Below are 22,794 nucleotides of genomic sequence, written 5' to 3' on the forward strand. Positions count from 1 at the left end.
TACGTCGGATGCCCTTCCTGACACAACCCTCTGTATTTATCCGGGCTTGGCACAAGATGTCCCTTTGTGGCTACAGAACAAGCAACTCGCTCAGTAAAAGGCTCCCAAACACAAAATGGTCGTCGGCACAGTAACAATCAAAAAAGCAAAATCAGTGATTGTGTTTAAAAAAAAACTTTGGAAAAATTTTTTTTAAGTGAATTGCATGACTTGGCTGGACGTATCCAGCAGAGGTGCTGAGACGTTTGGTCGCTTCGACTATCTAGCAACATAAAATTAGCAAAGTGAAGTTGAGCAACATCCACACATCTCAGATTGAAAGACAAGTTCCAAGTGTTTAGGGAACTTTTCAAAAAGTGGTTAAAATACTTTTGAGAAGTTAAAATGACTTGAATAAATAATGTACAACACAGGGGTCAAAGGCAAGGCCCAGGGGCCAAATCTGGCCCACCAAATTATTTTATTCGGCCCATGAAAGCAAATCAAGCATGTCAAGTGCCATGATGCTTGCTAAAGTCTGAAGCCATATTTCAAATTGTCATATGTAAACCATAATAACAGTCATTATTCTTGACTTCAGTTTTGAAAACTAGTTATTCATTACTTTTTTGTGTGTTCTGTATGTAATATGTGGAAGAGATGAAACATACTAACGTCCCTCAAAAATGAAACCGTAACTACAATGTGGCCTGTGGCAACAAAAGGAGTTTGACACCCCTGATGTATAATTTTTCCCAACGCTTTGGAAAGAAATCAATCACACGACCATCTTTTATTTTGTAATTTTTAAAATGTGACTTTTTTTCTTAATATTTTTTTGTCCTGACGTCAACTTTTTTTAAACGTTTATTCTTGTAAAACCACATTTTTTTTACATTAGTACTTAGCAATACGTAAATAAATACAAAAAGTCATTCCTTTCATGGTTTTTTTATCCTTTAATTGTTAATATATTTTGAACTTAAAGCCAATATTGCAACTTTATATTTGTTTGGTGATCATATCAATAAGTTCTCTGAATTTCTTGTCTGCTGAGGTCATGTTGAAACTTTAAAACTCTCCAGTATCACTCTAACAATTGCTCTTTTTTGAATTTGATTTCTGAAAGCGGCACTACCCTTCATCATCATGACCATCATCTACAAACCTTACCAGAGGGGCGTGTACTGCGACGACGAAAGCGTCAAGTACCCGCTCAAAGCGGACACCATCACCCACGGCATGCTGGCCGCCGTCACCATTTCCTGTACAGTTGTCATTGTACGTTTTGCCCTCAAAACGCTTTTGTTCTCCCCGTCGTATGCTGATGATTCACTCAGCTCTCTCATTTCCTCAGATCTCATCCGGAGAAGCGTATCTGGTGTACAGCAAAAGGATCTACTCCAATTCTGACTTCAACCAGTACGTGGCCGCCCTTTACAAGGTGGTGGGCACTTTCCTGTTTGGCGCCGCGGTTAGCCAGTCGCTGACCGACCTGGCCAAGTACACCATCGGCCGGCCCAGGCCTAACTTCATGGCCGTGTGCGCTCCTAAAATGTGCACGGGCTACATGCAGATAATCAACTGTACTGGCAATCCTCAGGACGTCACTGAGTCCAGGTAGGATGTCCATAAGTAGGTCGTGATAATTATTCTTCAGTATGTATGTGTATCAACATTTTATGCTGCCAGGTTCGGCCTTTTAACGTTTTGATCACTGGACTGCACCCCATATTTAAATGAGTCTCAAAAAGCCATACCTGAAAAGATAAGTCATGGTGTCCAAGTCAAGGCCACATCATTTTATTCGTCCCACAAAAGCAAATCAAGCATGTCAACAGCCATGATGCTTGCTAAAGTCCGAACCCAAATTTTAAATTGTCGTATGTAAACCACAGTGTAGAGCACAGGTGTCAACGACAAGCCCGCGAAGGCAAATCAAACCTGTGAAATTCCATGATGCTTGCTAAAGTCTGAACCAAAATTTTAATTTATCCCATGTCAACCAAAACTAGTTATTCATTCATTTATTGTGCGCTCTATATGCACTATATGGAGGGGATTAAACATTCTATTGGCTTCTCCAAATTCATAATGGCCCCGAGAGGAAATCGTAACGACAATGTGGCCCGCTGCAAATAATGAGTTTGACACCGCCTGGTGTATATTAAAGCTATTTTTTGATCATGTTGAACACTTCTGTGGGTTCTTCAAAGTCACACTTTTCAAAAAATTCGCCCCCCGATACCAGTTTTGTTGAAAAGTATGAATTTTGGTCAGAATTTCTATTGACTGTAGCCTCACCAAAAAAAGTGTGAAAAAGATGGAAAAACTTTGAGTCTAGCTTTGAACCAAAATAACTTCTAGGCCAAATTGAGGTGTTGTTATCATGTTGTTTGCTTTATAAAAAAAGAATATTGATATGATTTTTTTGTCATCTGTTTTTAGGTTGTCCTTCTACTCAGGTCACTCGTCTTTCGGCATGTACTGCATGCTCTTCCTCGCGGTAAGTAACATGCATGACATGCTCGGAGAATTTTTCACATTAAAAAATTAAAAATGAACAAAACAGTCTTATCACTTATTACAATACACTGATGTTTTTTTTGCATGAACAAAATGCAGGCAACTTTTTTTCTGAGTTTTTAGGGGGGTTGATACGCGACATTTCAATCGAGAATGGTAAACGAATTAAACTCACATGTGAAACTGCAACTTTGCAAATTTCCCCATTGTGGGATGAATAACGGTTTTCTGATTCTGATTCTGACAAGTCTGTCATTAACCACTGCTGTAAGATGCGGGAAACGCTTACAAGTTCAAACGTAAAACATACACGACCCCTGACAAACTTGACGAATGCCACTCATGTATTTGATGGCAATCTTCTCCATGTGATGTGATATGGTTCACATGATCACATCTAATAGTCCCCAGATGGCGCGTGCGGCAGTACTACACACCTTACGCTCATTGAGGCCCAAATACCGTATATGGTCTTCTTTTTTCTTCTTTTTTTTAAAACATGGCAACAGGTCAAGTGGAAAAATGTGCACGTTGTCGGCAATGAGCGCTTGCTTCCTTCCCGGTAAAGACATGATGTTCCACTTGATTAGCCTTGACATTATCCCACACACATGTACACGCACATACGTACACACACACACACAAACACACACGCATAAATGGCGACACTACACGCACAAACACACACACGCGCACTCAGGGAGACAAACACACTGATAGACACACAATTAAATAGACAGACACACAAATGGTGACACTATACACACACACACACACACACACAGATACACAGACGCACACTTTGCTGCTGTGAAATGTAAATTTCTCCACTGCGAGACGAATAAAGGTACATCCAATACAATCCAATCACTGCACGCGCACAAATGCACACACACAGGCAGACATAAACACACTGATAGACACACGAATACATACAGACACAAAAATGCCTGCGCGCACACAGACACGCAGACACACCACACACACACACACACAGGCAGACATAAACACACTGATAGACACACAGATAGATACACAGACACACAAATCACTGCACACATACACAGACAGACACGCAGGCAGACATAAACACACTAATAGACACACAAATAATGTACATAGACACACAAATAGCGACCCTACGCGTACACACACACACAAATATATACACAGACACACAAATGCCTACACACGCGCACATACACAGGGAAACAAACACACTGATAGACACACAAATACAGAGACACACAAACAGTGACCCTATGCACGCGCCCACACACACAAACACGCAGCCAGACGTAAACTCACTGATAGACACAAGAATTCATAGACAAACACACAAATTGCTACACTACACTATACACACGCACACACACACAAACAACTCAACTGGCACAGACAGACAGATGGCAGACATGCAGAGCGGAGCAGCCAAAGACGTGGTCCTTGCATTCACAGTGCTTCAATCCTCACCAAGAATAGTGTCCAGTGTTCTTTATCAATAGTGAGGCTGGACTTTTTTGCGATGGAGGTGCTATGCCAATTTTTGCACATTTAGCGGCAACCTTAATGTCTGGAGAGCTGCCAGATTCAGATTTGTTCCCCTCCACCATTCTTGCCACAAAAATGAAAGAAAAAAGAAAGTCATGGCGCAGACACAATTGGCTCCCTGTACTTTACTCCTATTTCGTGTTTATTCAAAATTGACACAACTACAGTAGGTTAGCTAACAGGCATGATTTAAATGAATTCAATAACAAATGAGGATGAAATAAATTATTTTGAAAGAAAAGTACTAAATATTTGCCTGATTCATGACTGTATCTCGAATATAAAATACAAATGACTTGAAAAAAATATAATTGGACAACAGTAAATACAACTGAATGAATATTTGTCTGTATTATACTCTTGGCAAATACGTTTGTAGATAAAATTATCTAGTAATGAAAATACAAATAAATGAAATAAATGTGTCTAAAGCACAATATTTCGAATCCAAAATGATACTACCATATTTTCTGGTGTATAAGGCGCACCCAAAATCCTGGATCTTCTTCGAAATGTTCTCCATTAAGTGTCTCCAGCTGGTCCAGAATGCTGCTGCTCGCCTTTTGACTCGTAAGAGGGAGCACATAACTTCTACTCTGGCATTCTGTCACTGGCTCCCTATACATTTTAGAGTTCTTTTCTAGATCTTATTATTTGTCTTCAAATCTTTAAATGACCTCTCCGAGCTCATCCACCTCTACACACCTTCCTGACGCCTCACGTCTGCTGACCAGACATTATTAGAGGTGCCAAAAATTAATCAGAAACTCAAGGGGGATCGAGCCTTTTCCGTTGCTGGCCCCACTCTCTGGAATAATCACTGAACATTCGGCAAGTCCCCTCGCTTCCCATCTTTAAAACCCATTCCAAAACTCACCTGTACTCTTTGGCATTCGACTCGGCATGATTCCGGCTTGAACTTGGTTTCACTCACTGGTGCTTTCTACTATCTTTGTGACTGCTTTATTCCCTGTATATGATAGCTGTCCATTTTAAGCGCTTTGTTAGAGCTTCAGCTGTTGTTAAAGTGCTATATGTAAATCAATATGCATTGTATTGGATAAAAAAATACCCTGCGCCTTATATGCCGGTGCGCCTTATATGTGGAAAAAATATTGAGCCACAACAGGTCTCGCAACGACTCTCAGCAGACACCGACTCCATTTCCCCCTGCAGAAGAAGCAGTGCGAAACCCCAGACTCTACTGTTATAATGTGGTGTGCCTTATATTTGGAAAACCTTTATATATTTATGTTTTATATTTGTCAAACTTTTGTCATTCATTGAAGGTGTGCCTGGCTTATACTCTGGTGCCCCTTATATATGGAAAACGTTTGAAAATACACCATTCATTGGGGGTACATCTTATACTCGAGCACGCCTTATACACCGGAAAATACAGTAAATGAATAAAATACAGGTCAGGAATAAAAAAAATGGAAAGAATATAATCATTAAAAATAAAATGAAATGAAATTCAAAAACTAAAATAAAAAGCTTTTTCTGAATAAAAAACTTAATATGGTTGAACTACAAATAAAAATGGTACACGGATATCTACACAACTAATGTGGAATGATTTAAAATGCAAATAAATTAGGTTCAGCTGCAATTAAAAATTCAAACCATTTAAATCTTATTTTAAGTAGGTTAGCTCTATTCGTACAATTTTTGATGCATTTGCATGTTTTGTAATGGATTCTTTTTCTGGCTGTGAGTTGCTTTTTGACTTTGCCATTGCCAGTACAGTGAGACCTCAACTTACGAACTTAATTGGTTCCCAGACAGAGTGTGTAAGGCGAAAAGTGTGTATCTTTAAAAAAAAAATCCCATAGGAAACCATTAAAATGGGAATAATCCGTTCCCGGCTTTCCATAAAATATACTTTTCAACTAAATAAGCCTTAAAACTACACACAACATACCTTATTCTATGTATAATGAATGTGCTATTGTATTGTAATGAAAGAACTACACTGCATTGTATCATTAAGTCGCTTTATTTAGATTTGTGATGGTCATTGATGGCTTGATGGAATGGCGTTGGAGGTCGAAGGTCAAAGGGAATTGCTGTTTGGAAAGAGGCACATTACATGAGGACTGTAATTAAAGAAATACACCGTGCTGTAAAATAAAGTTTTATTTACCTTTTTGATGGTCGTTGATGGCTTATGGAAGGAGAGTCACCTTCCATAAGGACTGCTAGTAACTTAACCTCTGGTGTGGCTTCTCTTCTTTTTTATTTGGAGACTCCTCATCATTTTTGCTGATTAAAAACCTCTTAATTGACACCTGTTGCTTTCTGACTTGTAAGGTCTTACGAAGCTGAGGTATCACATTATTGTTCATCATGTTGATGATTATCATTGCCAGTCTTTTCTGGATGCAACTGTTCGGTAAAAGCCTGCACATCATTCCACTTTGCCAACATTGCCTTTATTACGGCGCCGGATCGCTGCTTTTCGTTAATCCAAATTAACAGAAGTTTTTCAACTTCTTCGATTGCCCGAGACCGTCGCTTTGGGAGCACGGAAACACCTTTTGCAACAGACGCACCTTTGATGGTTTTTCTGTTCCGGAGAATGGTAACAATGGTTGATTTAGCATAGCCGTGCTCGGCCACTAAATAACACAAACGCACACCACGTTTGTGTTTTTCAATTATCTCCTTCTTCTCAGCGACTTTGTGTCTTCTTGGGCTGAACACGAGCCTGTGGTAATTTTTTTTCGGTCCCATCATAGTAAAATTATCAGCAAAAAGCTCCAAGTAGGCAAGCGACGTGTGCATTCAATGAGAGGGGGTGTGGAAAGTAGCGCCGGCTGGAGCGCTGTTCGGTCGTGTGCTTCCGCCGAAGATCACTCCGCCAGATTCGAAAGTCGTGTGCTTGATGGACCAGCCGTGGTGGGTGTGTATTATGAAAATAGTGCTTATTATAAGGTTAAATTTGACGTTCGTAAGATGAAAAGTTCATAATATAAGGTGTTCGTAAGTTGAGGTCTCACTGTATATGTATACATAATAGCTGATAGCGGTGCCCGATTAACTCCAGTTTACGCCCCTCCCACAGCTGTACGTGCAAGCCCGTCTTGTGGCCAAGTGGGCGCGACTCTTGCGGCCCACCGTGCAGTTCTTCCTGGTGGCGTTCGCCGTCTACGTAGGCTACACGCGTGTCTCCGATTACAAGCACCACTGGAGCGACGTGCTGGTGGGGTTGCTGCAGGGAGCTCTCGTCGCCATACTCAATGTAAGTGTTGCAACATCATGTGGATCATGACAGAACGAATGTGACATGTGGGTACTGCTAGCTTGTATGTACAGCGAACCCACATCCACTCATATGGTACATGGAAACTTGCAGAATTTGTTATGAAAAAATGTTTTTTTATTTTCTTTCTGGTGCAAAAGGACAACTTGCATAAATAATAACTATTCATGGAAAGCAAAAACGGCTAAATAAGAAACCAACTGAAGTGCAAAAGTGCATTTTAGTTGTGCACTCACAATAATCAACTCACTCCAAAATGTTATTTTGTTGAAGTGCTATGTCCTGCATATTAACTCATTCACTGCCAGATGATGTGTAAAATTGTGTCCACTCCAGTGCCATGGTTTTTATCATTGTCACTCGAATTCTAGGACTACATAAACATTCAATGCAGTGTAAGAAACCTAAGACTCTCTTCTTTCATTGGAAAAAAAAGAGTTAATTCCTAAATTATATGGGTCTGGAGTTATATGAGCTTGAAATGAGGGCGGCTGTCAACAATTCAATGTAATACATACATATTGGTTTATATAGCACTTTTACAACAGCTGAAGCTGGAACAAAGCACTAACATGGAAACAAGGGAAATGCTCTCCCTTGTGGGAAAAAAAACATTGCCAGAACATGGCCAGCACTTATTCGGCACCCAAACAAGAAAAAACAAAACCCGAACAAATGAATACATTTGTGAATAGCAGTAAAAGAGTTAATATTATTTTGTACAAATATTTGGCCTATTCATAGTCAAAGTCAGCTTTATTGTCAAATATGCGAATATGCATGACATACAGCACAGATGAAATTACTGTCCTCTCTGACCCAGCGTGCCAGGCACTTATAATGACTCTAACAAACATAATAAACATGAAAACGCCAATTTGCCGGGAGAGGGGAGCCGCTGTGTGTTCACGCGCCGCCATCTTGGGAAAAACAAAAGCATCCATTTCAGCAGTGGATCAGGGACGTCATGGTGGACTTTGGACATTTGTTGCTGTGCCGATGACCATTTTGTGTTTGGGAGCCTTTTACTGAGCGAGTTGCTTGTTCTGTAGCCACAAAGGGACAAAAGTCTTCTTGTGCCGGTCCCAAGCCCGGATAAATACAGAGGGTTGTGTCAGGAAGGGCAGCCGACCTAAAAGCTTGGCCAAAACAAACATGCGGATCAAACCTCTAAAGATGGAGGACACTGATTCGCTGTTGCGACCCCTTGAAGGGAAAAGCCAAAAGGAAAAGAAGACTACACGCTAAATGTTGAAAGCAAACACGCAGCTGTAGCATCCATTGACGAAAAGACATTGTCTCACATCTCCTGTCCAACATAAATCCGCTTCAATTCCAAGCCGAGACAGTTCTACGTACGCATCGGCGCTCCTGCGTTTCTTCTTATCGCAGGTTCCTCAAGCCATGCATCCATCCAACATTCAACCTTCAATCCATCAACTATTTACCTTGTATATGCAGCTTAAGAGCCATTGTAAGCACAGCTATTAGACACCAGTGCCATTTAGTGGTAACGAGAGATATTACAACTTAAAAAGACATTATGCCACAGTTTGGCACCTTTGATTCTCATATCATTTTTTTCCCCAAGTTTCCCCCCCAAATTCCCTCTCTTGAGATTTTTTGGGGGGGTTGAAAAAAATGTATCATAACAATTAATCACTGATCTGAGAGCCGCTATGTCTATTGTAGTAAATCAGGAAATAAAACACATGGTTAACAAACTAGATCAAATGAATAAAATCACGCATTCGGGGGTGGGGATATCGCTGAAATACTGTGATGTGCTGAGTTCACTGTTATTTTCGTCCCCTGCCCTTTTTTTCAACATTTTTAGTAGAATGTGCCACGTTTGCTTTTAATATCAGTTTCGTTTAAAGATGTGATGAAAATATCAGCCGGCGTTCCAGAAAAAGCAAAACTTTGTGGGTTTAGGGGAGGAGGAGTTGTCCACATCAAACCGTGTTTCACACATTTCTCACCACAGGAATATGTTGGCTTCATTTTTGCTTCCTGTTATACTTCATCTAGACGGGAAGTGAGCAGGAATGTGACTTGATCCACGCGCACCCTTGACCGAAGCCCAATTCATTTTTCTCACTTCATCCAGCTGGAACTTTTTATTGTTTGGGATGAGACTCAGCACCATCTTGTGGAAATTACCACAGTGTTTGCGACGGATGGTGCTGGTCCTCATTGAGGATAAAAGGAAAAGAAAATAACATTGAAGAGAAGGAAAAATACATTCAGGAAAAAAATGAACAGTGTGGATAAAAGATGTGAATTAATACAAGACAAAAAAGGTTGAATTTTACGACGCTAACTAAATCAGCGAAAAACATACACACAAAAATTAGAAGTTAGGAAGAAAATATTGTTTCCCAAGAAGTACAATCCCGCAATTCTATAAATAAAATGTTTTTTTTTTTTAAGGTGAAAAGTTTTGTATTTTAACTTTGAAGTTTTCAGTCAATTAATTTGGACTGTTACAGGGGAAAAATATGCCCCATAAAAAAAGTAATGAGAAGAAATTAAAAGTTTAATTGGGTTAAGTTACCATTAGACAATTTTTGTCCAAAAAAAAACCTACAATTAATTAGCAATGTACTTTACATTCAGAATTTTGGAAGACAAGATGAAATATATTTTTTGAATGATTAAAATCACTAGATACTGTATATCAGTATTTTATTTTTACTATTTTTATTTCTATAGTATATTATGTCTTTTTCTCCTTGCGTCTTAAAGGACAACCGACGTCACTTTTTTGTTTATAAACTGACATCACAAAAACGTTTTATAGCATCTAAAATACCCAAAACACGCAGTATGATATTTTTATTCAAATGCAAAACACCACTAAAAATTACTTAAAGTGTCCAAAATCTGCAAAAAAAATTGAGCTGCGAATTGGGCATTTTCAGAAAGTCCCGCCCCCAGTTTGGGACGTCACGCCAAGACGTCTTGCATTGCTGTAGAAACGATCACCAGAAAAGAGGCACAAAATGGCCACCTCCTGTGGCCACCTCCGTTTCCACACGCTGATAAATTCCTTATATGGAGCTTGGACACCCTCTTCTGGCGTCTGTTGGGTGCAACACGAGGTCCCCAGACCAAAAAAGTACAGCAAAATACATTGACGTGATGGAAGGACTGCTACAATGTGGCTTTTTTTTCGGTCAGAGGGCGTTCCTTTAGTGACGTCACGTACGGACTCGTCACCGACTCAAAAACAAGACTTCCTGAATATTCAGCGCGAGTCTTAAAACGTAAAATATAGCTATATGCGGGGGAATATTTGTAAAATACGCGCAGTAGAAGTCATTTGAAGCCATTTTACAAATTATGGACATAACTTGTCCGGAGACGTTGGTTGTCCTTTAATGGTAGAGTTAAAAAAGAAATAAAACACTTGGCACATAACTAGAATGTGTGAACACATCAGTAAATGCTTTGAAAATGAGAGTCCACCTTTGACCTTCATGGTGCTGCATGCAATTAGATTCTCTCCTGGGCTTTGCACTTGACGACCGCCGCTTTCTGTGTGCGCGTGTGCGTTAACATCCACGCAGGGAGCGGGCCAGGCACACTTGATCACACTTTGATCACACTTTACTAACTTTCCCTACTTGCTCATATTTTTCCCGTAAGTTTCTAAAATTAACGAGAAAGCTCATCATGGTGGATTCGTGATTATTGTTGTCTGCGGCAGTTTAAATTTTTCCCTCTGCTTTGCCTCACAGGTGCGCTTTGTGTCAGACTTTTTCAAGAAGCGTCCGCCGCGCCACTCCAAAACCGAATGCGCCGACAGCGAGGAGCCCGAAAGGAAGCCCAGCCTTCAATTTGTCGACTCAGATCACCCCAACCATTACAACTGTCATCCGGTGTGACCCCGCTCGCTGCCAAATCACACGGTACCCAACCCCCAACACCCACACCCCACCAGCACCCCCCAACGACCTCCGGCGGGTGCGTCGCTTTCCCGTTTTGAGTCAACCACTCACCTCCCATCTGCTTCTCACTACCACTAGACTGAGCGAGAGGATTCGTCCTCTCCGTAACGCCTCCTTGTCCGAAATGCATGCGCCACCAAGTCGCGGCAAAGACTCAGAAATGACGTGGCGGCGCCACACGATCGCTGATGACACGCTGGTGTTTATTCACCCGTTCTCAGTTCAGCTTCTTGTACCGATGTCGGTTTTTGTTGTGCGTTGGGTTGGATTCTCTTTGAGGCACACGACTACCACTGCATGAGCTTTCATCAGATCATTCTCGAGGCACGCCCGCGCAATACAGCGCATGACAAAATTTGCCTTACAGACAATCGTGCAGGTGGAGAATTAGGGGGGACAAAAAGTACGGCGCGGCCATTACAATTTGAGAGTTGAACACAAATAGCTGAAGCTGAAAGAGAAAGTGCTAGTTAGCATGTGCTCCCTCTTACGTGTTGCGGTTTAGGGGTGAGTGGTATCGTTTTGAGCATTTTTTTTTATTTTACAAAAAAGCTGCTAAATCGCAGGAAAAAAATTACAATGTTGATTGTTTTTGTTGTTGTAATGTCGCTTTTTGAGGGCGGGAGAATGTTATGTAAGAATTATAGGCGTAACAAAAATTGATTTCAATCGCACCACCAAATTGAGTCATTACACTTTAAAATGCGAATGAATCAAATAGCACCCAGAGATATGTCAAGACTTGTTTTTTTTTTATTGGTGAGATGCACAACTTTATATTTTCATTGTACATTCTTTTAGCACACTTTCGTCATACGTTTAAAAGAAATTGACATTTGGAAGGGGGAAAAAAATCATAATCTGAGAATGTATTTGTACTTTAATAGCAAAAAACATTTTTAGTAAGATTGTAATTTTGCTCGAGAAACGACCACTTTTAATTTTGCATTTAAACAGTACCGGTATAACAAGACAAAGGTAAGAAAATGACTAGAATTTAACAATAGAAATTTGCAAGAACAAATTTGAATGCAAGGAAAAGTAGCTATTTTGCAATCATGTCATTTTAATACACAGAATTTCCGTAAGTATGCATATAGTAAAAAAATGTGTCACTTGCATCAAAAAGCTGCTCGATTGAATTCAGTTGCGCTCTTATCTTATTTAGTTCCCCTTTTTGTGTGTGCGTGCGTGTGCATGTGAATTGAAAGAAGTGGATGTGCAGTTGACGATTTTTTTCTACTCAGTGGCTTGTGGATTTCACATGAGTGAGGACAGACTGCAGTGTGCATTTGTAAAGCTTTGTGCATATACCACTACCATGTTGCCCAATTAAAAAAACATTTTATAGTCAAATGTAAGGATGAGACACATTTTTTAAAAATGGAAAATGCGTTAATTTATTGAAAGTCTTTCTATTTTTATTGTGCAATTAGCGTGCTTGCCACTTTGAGCCGTAAACGCTCTACTTTTAGAATGCAAGAAAGAGGGGGAGAAACAGATAAATAGATGACGATGGATCTGTAAATAATTGTAATGTTCACATAATTGTGTTTGTGTAGAGCAAGGGTGGGTAAACTTGTGCTTAAGGGGCCACATTTAATTTCTAACAAACGATTAGGATGTGGTTAACATGTTTTTTGAATGTGTACCATACTATATTTTGAAATAGGAGTCATGAAAACAAGTATTATTAATTAAAATAACGTTTTGGGAGATTCTTGCACATCTACAATCTACTTGCAAATGTAAAGATATGAGTGACTAGCAGAACATTTACATAACATAACAACTGTTTTACAATACAGTACTTTGTCCTTTGGTATTAGTTTAACATTACACCTGAAATAAAAAATGCAAAGTTTTAACAAATATATGTTTTAAACGTTTTTCTTTCAAAATATAAAAGCATATTTTTAATACAAAACAGGTATTTTCATTTGTTTTATTCTAATTCTGATAAATTAACCAATTTTAATACAATACATACTAATTAATCAATGTGTTTTTATTTTACAAATATTTGGAATTATATATACACACACAATTAACCATTTTTTATGTTATAAACACATTTAACACAAATTTTGTGAAAAAGAGAGCTAAATTGGTGTCCTAAATGTTTTAGGACTCTAGGAAATGATTCTGGGAACTCACCCCTATGTGGCCCCCAAGCCATATTTTGCCCACCCATATTGTCTCAGTTTCAAAATGTAAGCCAGATGTCCTCAGTGCGACAAAATGGCCGCCGTAGTGAACACTCACATACACAGCTGTTTTTATGAAGCCGAATAAAGAAGGGTGGATATGCCATGAGACGAAGGGCCGGGTGAAGACCCTAAACGTGGCCGCTAATCATGTCAAATAGACAAAGTAGCACAAAGTGCTGCTCCAGATGAAGTGTCGTGCGAGACCTCGAGTCCTCGCCAATATTCTCAGCCACGTTTTATCAGTGTGTGCCTTCAAATAGGTGCTATTGAGTGTGTGTTACAATGTAATTAGAAGTTCTATATTGTGATTATATGTACATTTTTGAATAAACTTTTAATCTGCATTAATTTATGTTAGTTGTCTATTTCTTTTCATAAACGATCCCAATTTGCGGATGAGAGCCTGGAGTGTGAACCGGTTTGAAAACTATACAATTTCTGTCCCTCACCATTGTTCCTGCCAAAAGTTTTTCATTCCTCCAATCGCTATTAAGAAGACGAATCCACACATTTTTCAAAGTTTTCATACAGTAGAATATCAAGAGGCACGAATTTTGAAACTCAATTGCCTTCTATTTAATAGAATAGACAATCCACCAGGTTTGATCGAATCTTGACAGGCAGCCATTTTGAAGTTTATACCGCCCTCTGCTGTCAGAGATCCCCATGGCACTTTTACTTACATTTTTAGTTCACACTAAAGGGCGAGAGAATCTCAAACTAGCCTCCATTTTGAGGGTTCTGTCGCCATCTGTTGTCGGCGATCCCAATGGCACTTTGACTTCAACTTTTAGCCAACAGTAGAGGGGGATAGAATCTCAAAATGTCCGCCCGGGTCCCCTTCAAACAGAAAACCAGTGAGGGCGGGCACATGCAGTACATTTCATGGAAGAAAAAAAACCGCTAATGGCAAAATCTGCTTCCTTTCCTCACAAATGGCTGCAAATGATAAAAAGCAACGTTGAATAAAGCTTCATCTCTGAATCTGCCATCCAAATCTTTCCTGAAGTACTACACTTGGTAACACCAGAGAAAGAACACAATGAAAAGGAGCCGTCTTGGTACAGCATTTCCCTGCCCTTGGCCTTGGGTGTCACTGGGTGATTTATGTATTTACACTGTTTAATGTCTTTCCATCTTGCTGTTATGAATCCTTTATGAATGGCAGAAGGTTAAAAAAAACACTTGGGGAACAGTGAGGTAAATAACACTGGGGTGTGTTGCTCACGGTACTCAAGGGCGGGGCGAGGCCATACATCCAGTCCCCCTCCAAAAGTCTTGGAATGGATATTATTAAATAAGCTTAAACTAAATAATAGTTTATATTTTATGGCATAACCCTCACTCGCAATGACTGCATGAAGCGGTCTTCGTTTTAAATGTTTTTCCAGGCCTTTACTGCAGCCTCTTTCAGTTACTGGTGTTTTTTGGAGGTTTCTCCCTTCAATAGCATCTTCATCTTATTTTTTGTCTTTGAGGGCCTGAAGAACAAACAGTAAAGACCTCAAGGCAGATGTTTTTTTTTTTCCTTTGACGCTGCCTGGCAACAAAGACAGCTCAACTGTGATTGGTTAAATCATTTAATATGAAAACATGTCTGCAAGCAGCAGAACCACCGGACGAGCTCTGAAAGGAAGCGGCCGGACCATCTCAAATAATTTCTGGCCGTATTACGGAACAAACCGGACTCAACATGTGATTCACTGTAGTATTGCTGCTTGAAGCACACTTGAAGATTCTCTGCTGCGGCGAGCTGACCTGAGAAGTATTGAAGCCGTGTCAGAAAAGGAGGATGACTCAGGTTGAGCGCCGCATTACTACGCCCTCGTAACAAACAATTGGGTGCGGATGCTTGTCAGCCAACTTCAGTTTGCCAAAGAGTTCCAAGGAGCCGTACGTAGTCGTTCCTCTGTCACTGATTGGAGTTTCTAGCCACTTCAAAGTGCCCACTCTTCAGCTTTTGGGGCTTTCCGCCCTCACAACCATTCATGTGAATAACTGTACTGTCAGATGTATTTTAATGATCAGGGAGGGGCTGTTTGTGGATACTACTGCTTGTGTACTACTTTCACCCACACTTTGTCAACATGCGTCTCCCACACACACCCAGTGAGGGATCAAATGTCTGTAAAAGAGGCAAAGGAGTTCGACCGCTTCACGTGGCTTCCCAAACATCTGGCAAGTATTCAATTTGGCAAGTCTTCAAGGTGAAAAATAATTAACCTGGACCTACGAAAACACACACACAAAAAAGTAAAAGTAAAAGAAGACTCCTTGGTTAATTGATGCTTTAAAATGGAAACTGGGTTTTCTACTTTCCTTTGAGATATGTGCTTTGCAGTAACTGTATTAAATGTTTACTTCATCCTATATAAAATGCAAAATAAAATAAGATTGTATTCATATTGTATTTTAGTGCACATAAACTCTGTACAGTACTGTACATCATATTTCGATATATCTCTTGACTATCATGTCCAAGTAATGTTTTTTGGAACTTTTTGAGGGTTGTTTTTCCAAAATCATTCATCTCTAAAAAAAAAAAGAAATACTTGACTCTCCATGTCCTAGTCACAATCCTGACCCACAATCCTGCATCTTCTTCTAGCCACTGCAATGTTATCTACCGTTCCAACATTAACGTCGGGTGTAAATGTACTTCAATCATGATTCCATTAGAATGTATGGCATATATAATGTCAATAAAAAAGAAGTATTGAAAACAATAAATGCTAAAATATTGTACTGAAAATACAATATAATGTGAAATACAACCAGATTTAACAGATTAAGGTTGTCCCAATTTGTTTTGTTTGTTATACTCTCACTGTTATTTCATTGAGTACATCATTATTTGTTATTTTCGTGCTAATGATAATCACTTCAGCCTTCAAGACGCCCCCACAAGTTCCACCCTGATACATCCTTGTTTTTGTTTGTCTCTCTGTGAGTTTTTTGGCATATACTTAGCATTTGGCATATAATCTTATGAGGATCCTGTACTTCTTTCACTTTCGGCTTTTCCGCTCAGGGGTCGTCACCACAGTGAATCAGTATCCTCCCACTTCATATGTTTGATCTTTTTGGACAGTGTATTTAAATAAAATGTAAGCACATTTTATTTTCACACAAATATACAGTGTATAAAGTTGTACTTCCATTGATATTTTTTAAATACCTGTATTGTAATGTTGCAAGAATAACTGATTTTTAGGATTTGTTTTAAATAATGAAATGTTTGTTGTTTTGTGTACAAAAAAAACACAAGAAGTTCAGTATTTTAAGTCAAAGGTTTTCATTTGTATTATCTGGCTTGTACTGAAGATGCAAGCACAGCTTTAATTTTCTTTTATGGACATCGCTACTGAGCTATTTTCGTGCACGCGTCCCTTCAGTGTTTCACATGTCTGCGTGGGAGAGGAATTGGGTTCGTAGGGGGGATCATGAGGCTCCCGTCCTCACAAATATACACGTTTTTTCATACTTGTTTGGTTATTAAACGAGAGAACAAGTCCTCGCCACTGTATGCTTCCTTGGACAGTGCTTTGGCGACATACAGTGGCGTTCGTGTGCAAATACAGTATTCTGCCGTAAACGCGCATTCCTGTGTTGTGGAATGTCGCAAAACATGTCCGGCAACGGTGAAACGCGCTCATGAGCAACCAAACAGTTGGTTTTGGCCCTATGTCTAACGTCACACCAACAAAATGGAGTTCACTTTACCCACAACTTCAGCAGGTAAACAAACCATATATCAGTGGACGTAGTGTCGACTACTGAACGTCAGTGGAGTTTCTTTAATTTCCCACTCTACACTCTCGCCTGTAATCTCAATGGGTTGAATGTTTGAGATCTGTAACCTAAGTAAATGACATGTCTCCTCTTCTTATATTCCGTCCTTTATTCTTCCTTTCACTCTTTCACAACTCGCTTTTCCTTCTTTCTTCCTTTCTGTTAAAACAATCAGGCTCTATCCTTCCCTGCATCAATTTTTGTCCCTTTCCCACTTCAGTTTTCTTCCTTTCCCACTTTCCTTCCCACCCTCCTCATCACCCTTCCTCCCTAATAAATCATATTAAAAGTGTTGGCCTACTTTTGACACCCAAGATTGTTAACCGGTGGAATCTGTATACAGTATTTAAAGGACAACCGACGTCACTTTTTTGTTTTTTAACTGACATCAGAAAAACGTTTTATAGCATCTAAAATACCCAAAACACACAATATGATATTTTTAGTCAAATGCAAAACACCAATAAAAATGACTTAAAGTGTCCAAAATCTGCAAAAAAATTGAGCTGCGAATTAGGCCTTTTCAGCCACCAGTTCGTGACGACACGCGAAGACGTATTGCATTGCTGGAGAATCAAAACAATGGCTTCAGATTCAGATAATATGCTTTCTTGTTACACATCCAGTTATGAATATGATTCAAATAGTTCTGAAGAGGAAAGCATACATGTTTGCAATCTATTAAATAATTTATTCCGTGCCATTATGAGGCAACATTGAGGGGAGATGTCTCAACGAAAAAAAGAGGCACAAAATGGCGACCTCCTGTGGCCCCCTCTGTTTCCACAGGCTGATAAATTACTTATATGGCGCTTGGACGCCCTCTTCTGGCCTTCTGGCGGCTTTTGGGTGCAACACGAGGTAACCACACCAAACAAGTACAGCAAAATACATTGACGTGATGGAAGGACCGCTACAATGCGTCTTTTTCACGGTCATGGGGCGGTCCTTTAGTGACGTCACGTACGGACTCGGACTGAATATTCAACGAGAGTCTTAAAACGTAAAACATAGCTATATGCGGTGTAATCTTTGTAAAATACGCTCAGTAGAAGTCATTTGAAGCCATTTTACAAATTATGGACACAACTTGTCCGAAGACGTCGGTTGTCCTTTAATATTTTTTAAATGAAATCTCTTTGTTGCCGTATGTTCGTATGAGATTAGTGACAACCGTGGCCAATCGCCGTGAGGTGTATTAGCAAGTGAATGCTTTTATGTAACCCAAATTCAGTTTCACTCAGCAATAGTGAAACGTGTTCTGGGTTTCTGTCGTGGGTATAAACACATTGAAAAGTTTTCAGATGGCATTTTGTTGTGAAATTGCGATTTGGGGTTTATTTTAGCATTTTTCAGATGATCTATACTTGACATGATGGTGATGGTAATTTGCTATTTTTTGCATTGGGGGAAAAGTGGTGCCAAACATAAAAAAGCAAACCTTCAGAAAATTAATTTTGTTCTAACTTTCCTCTTCGTTGCTTATATTATTGCTAAGATGCATCTTTGGAGCTCAAGGTCAACCTCCCCTTTGCAAGACTGCAGTATGTCACTCACTCCATTGTAACGTTTGATGAAAGAAATTCATCTCACCCTTTGCGACGATGAGGCTCGTTCTGGAGACAGCAAAAAAAAAGAACAGAATTAAGCTATGAATAAGTGTTGTCATTGAAATGAAGTGCCTCTGAAGCGTAGAAAACAACGTTAGGGGGGCCTTCGCGATGGAATTCCTGAGGACCCTCATTTAGATGGCCGTGGGCGTGCGCGTGTGTGTGTTAGAAAGAGTGGGTCGCTGTGGGTATTTATTTGTTGTTGTGTGTGTATTTGCGTGCGTGTGTGTGTGCGTGTGTGTGTGCGTGTGTGTGTGTGTGTGTGTGTGTGTGTGTGTGTTAGAAAGAGTGGGTCGCTGTGGGTATTTATTTGTTGTTGTGTGTGTATTTGCGTGTGTGTGCGTGTGTGTGTGTGTGTGTGTGTGTGTGTGTGTGTGTGTGTGTGTGTGTGTGTGTGTGTACAAGCTGCTGCTGATGTGGGTCATTACCCCCTTCTTTTCCCTAAGGGTCCATGCAATGGGAGAGGGGAGGAGTCGGATGCTGCATGTGTGTGTATGTGGGGGTACAGGGGTGGGGGGGGGGGCTTGCATCAGGGTGGGGTTGAGGTTGTGTCCCCGAGGATCTGAGACCAATAAATCACTACGCCGTGTCTCTGCTCTGACACCCAGCTTGTCTGATGAGGGACAGCGCGGAAGGGGGAATGTGGGAGGTGGAAGGTTCCATGAGTGTGGGGGGTGGGGTGAGGTTTGCAGCGGGGAGGAGGCGACAGGGGAAGGGGGATTTCACCACGTAACTGTGCGATGGCCTTGTCTTCCTGCCATTCTTGACCCTATCTTAAAGACACCGGGAAAAATGGGAGGGGGGGGGGGGCAGCGCCAGAGTCGCTACAAAGTGCAGTGCCGAAACCGAAGCGCTCAACAGCTTTTTAAAACGGGGCACTGCAACCTCGTGGAGACTGCGGAGTCTAGGGCTGCAGTAATCAGGGTTCAGGGTCACGTATCGTGTGAGCTAACGTTAGCATATGTGTTTATCGTTGGACCATTTCCAACTATGTTTTGCAACGAGTAATCTGAAAATCAGAAGAAAAAAAATTCTGGACAGTATTTGCATGAAATCATAATTTTCAGAGCTATGCGGTTTTTGTTTTCATTGTATATATTTTTGTCTCACTCTGCGCTTGTTTTATGGACTTTTATGGAGTGAAGACTCAATTTATAATTCCTGGTTAAATTGGGAAACATCCCGACCGAGCGTCTCCTGTTAATTCAAGAGACTGTAGTAAACGATGTCACGTGGCGACGGCGAGAACCACCGAAGCAGTAATTAAATGCAATGGATTTTTTTTGGGGTGGCCTCACTGCCTTTCTGCTCAGTTTGCGCAGACGTATATTACAGTGAAACCTTGATTTCACTCAATCACTGCCATTCACAAATTTATTCGGGAATTGAAAATATGACGTAGAGCGCCATTCCCAAATTATTTGGGGTTTCATTTTTTATCTTACTTGGGTGCCGATAAAGCGTTGGCCAGACCTCTGGCAATGTTTTTTTCCCTTCCATAAGGGGGCAGCCTTTCCTTTTTTCCCATGTTAGCGCTATGTCCTAGCATCAGCTGTTGTTAAAGCGCTATATAAACCAATATGTCTGTATTACATTCTATTTTGAACAGCCGCCCTCATTTCAAGCTCATAACTCCGGACACATATAATTTAGGACTTAATTCTTTTTTTCTGATAAAAGAAGAGAATTTAAGGTTTCTTATGCTACATTGAATAGTTATATATATTTATATTGGAATTCCAGTCATAATGACAAAAATGTGTCCACTAGCGTGGACACATTTTTGCACATTGTCTGGCAGTGAATTACTTAAAGGATGTGTTCTATTACTCACTGATGTGTTCACACATTCTGGTTATGTGCCAAGTGTTTTATTTCTTTTTTAACTGTACCATTGAAGGACAACCGACGCCTACGGACAAGTTTTGTCCATAATTTGTAAAATCACTTCAAATGACTTCTACTGAGTGTATTTTACAAAGATTCCACCACATATAGCTATATTTTACGTTTTAAGACTTGCGCTGAATATTCTGGAAGTCTTGTTCTTGAGTTGGTGACGAGTCCTCACGTCACGTCACAGAAGGAACGCCCCTGACCGAGAAAGCGACACACAATGCATTTTGGGTACTTTGTTTGGTCTGAAAACTTCGTGTTGATCCGTGTTGATGGCGAAATTAGAAGGAAAACACATAAATAACGCGATGGTGAATCCTTGTGTGTTGTGACAAAAATGTTGAGCCAATTTCCACACAGAGCTTTGTCGCCATCTTCTGCCTGTTTTGGGTGCGACACCCCCCCCCCCCTCGTTTGCCTCAAAATGACACTGAATAAATTCTTTAATCGGTTGCAAACATGTATGCTTTCCTCTTCAGAACTATTTGAATCATATTCATAACTGGATGAGTAACAAGAAGGCCGAATCTGAAGCCATTGTTTTGATACTCGAGCAAGGCAATACATCCTGGCGTGACGTCATGAACAAGAGGGAGGGACCTTCCTAAACTGGCCACTTCCAGTTTAATTTTTTTTCAGCACACTTTAAGTCATTGTTATTGGTGTTTTGCATTTGACTAAAAATATCATACTGCGTGTTTTGGGCATTTTAGATGCTATAAACGTTTTTCTGATGTTAGGAAACAAAAAAGTGATGTCGGTTGTCCTTTAACTGCCCAATGAGTTGATTTTACTTTATTCCATGATTCCATGACTGCGGATGGGGATGATAAACAATGACTTGTCAGCCATGTTGTGTGTTTGCGACAGTATGCAAATAAAAGATGGAGTGGACATTATATGCAAGAATCAAATGCAACGGCACCACCCAAGGTTCAAATGACGAAAGCCGCTCATTGTGTCAATCCCGCCGTGACACCCTTTTGCCTTCTTTGTTCACATCACACCGGATGAAGTCATCTGCCGAGGTCTGTGGGAGTCCAACTGGCCTTGTTCAAAGCCTCCCCGTATTCTCTCTGCATTCCAACGCTTCGAGTTGTGATTGTGAAGATATGCAGGCCTCCTTCTCCACCTCCTCCTTTCTATTGTTTTGGCCAGCATGCGGCTCAACGCGTTTACTCACACTCGGCATACGTACGCCGCCAAGATCTTAGTCGCCTTGACACTCTTCCAAATAAAACCAAAACTCTCCTTGCGTTGTTTGTTTGACTCTGATGCCTCGTCCCTTGTGCGGATAAGAGAAACTATTTAACCGCTGGAGCCTGGCCAACGCATACACACACAAAGCTTCACCTGACCTGCCACTAGCAATATACATGTGTATCCTTCGCTTATCTTTTTTCCATTATCTATATTATTTTAACACCCCCTAAGCCCTCACTGCTGCTTGCTGTGCATCCCACTCCTTACACACCACATGAAGCTACTTCACATGTGTCACATTTCTCCTCTATGACTGTATTCTAATAAATTTGATGCCACAATTGGATATGGCGTGCATTCAAATTCAACTGGGCAGTAAAAAATGGCAATAAAAGGTGTCCTCTTCTCCAGCTTTTCCTTCTAGTCACTTCTCTTCCTCTTCCATTCCCTCACACATGCGGACACACACGCACACACACACACACACACACACACACACACACACACACACACACACACACACACACACACACACACACACACACACACACACACACACACACACACACACACATTTTTCATCACCCGTGCACTACCCCCCCCCCCCTGACTCGTCTTTCTCAGCATCCCCCCTGCTGTCCTTCATCCTTTATTCTCTTCCTCCTCCCTCTCCCCTTCGCCCCCCCCCCCCCACCTTCTTTCCCTTTTTCTCACACACATAGTTGTAGCCGCACACAAACACGTGCACACACATCTATATTTTCCAACTCCACCTCTGGCAGGTTGTGATTTCCACTGTCAGAAATTGC

General features: G+C 40.6%; 1 protein-coding gene across 1 annotated transcript in view; it reads left to right on the forward strand.

The window, feature by feature from the left end:
• plpp2b (phospholipid phosphatase 2b) overlaps nucleotides 1-13,836 on the forward strand; it is a 36,720-nt gene extending 22,884 nt beyond the window's left edge. Inside the window, exons 2-6 of the mRNA XM_089001323.1 lie at nucleotides 1,109-1,260; nucleotides 1,337-1,599; nucleotides 2,428-2,485; nucleotides 7,124-7,300; nucleotides 11,065-13,836. Of these exons, the coding sequence (XP_088857449.1) occupies nucleotides 1,109-1,260; nucleotides 1,337-1,599; nucleotides 2,428-2,485; nucleotides 7,124-7,300; nucleotides 11,065-11,211 (797 nt within the window). The 3' untranslated portion in view covers nucleotides 11,212-13,836. The remainder of the gene's footprint in view (nucleotides 1-1,108; nucleotides 1,261-1,336; nucleotides 1,600-2,427; nucleotides 2,486-7,123; nucleotides 7,301-11,064) is intronic.
• The last annotated feature ends 8,958 nt before the right edge of the window (nucleotides 13,837-22,794 follow it).

This window comes from Hippocampus bargibanti, linkage group LG07 (assembly GCF_051943395.1).
Source record: "Hippocampus bargibanti isolate YZ-2025 linkage group LG07, ASM5194339v1, whole genome shotgun sequence".
NCBI classification, from domain to species: domain Eukaryota; kingdom Metazoa; phylum Chordata; class Actinopteri; order Syngnathiformes; family Syngnathidae; genus Hippocampus; species Hippocampus bargibanti.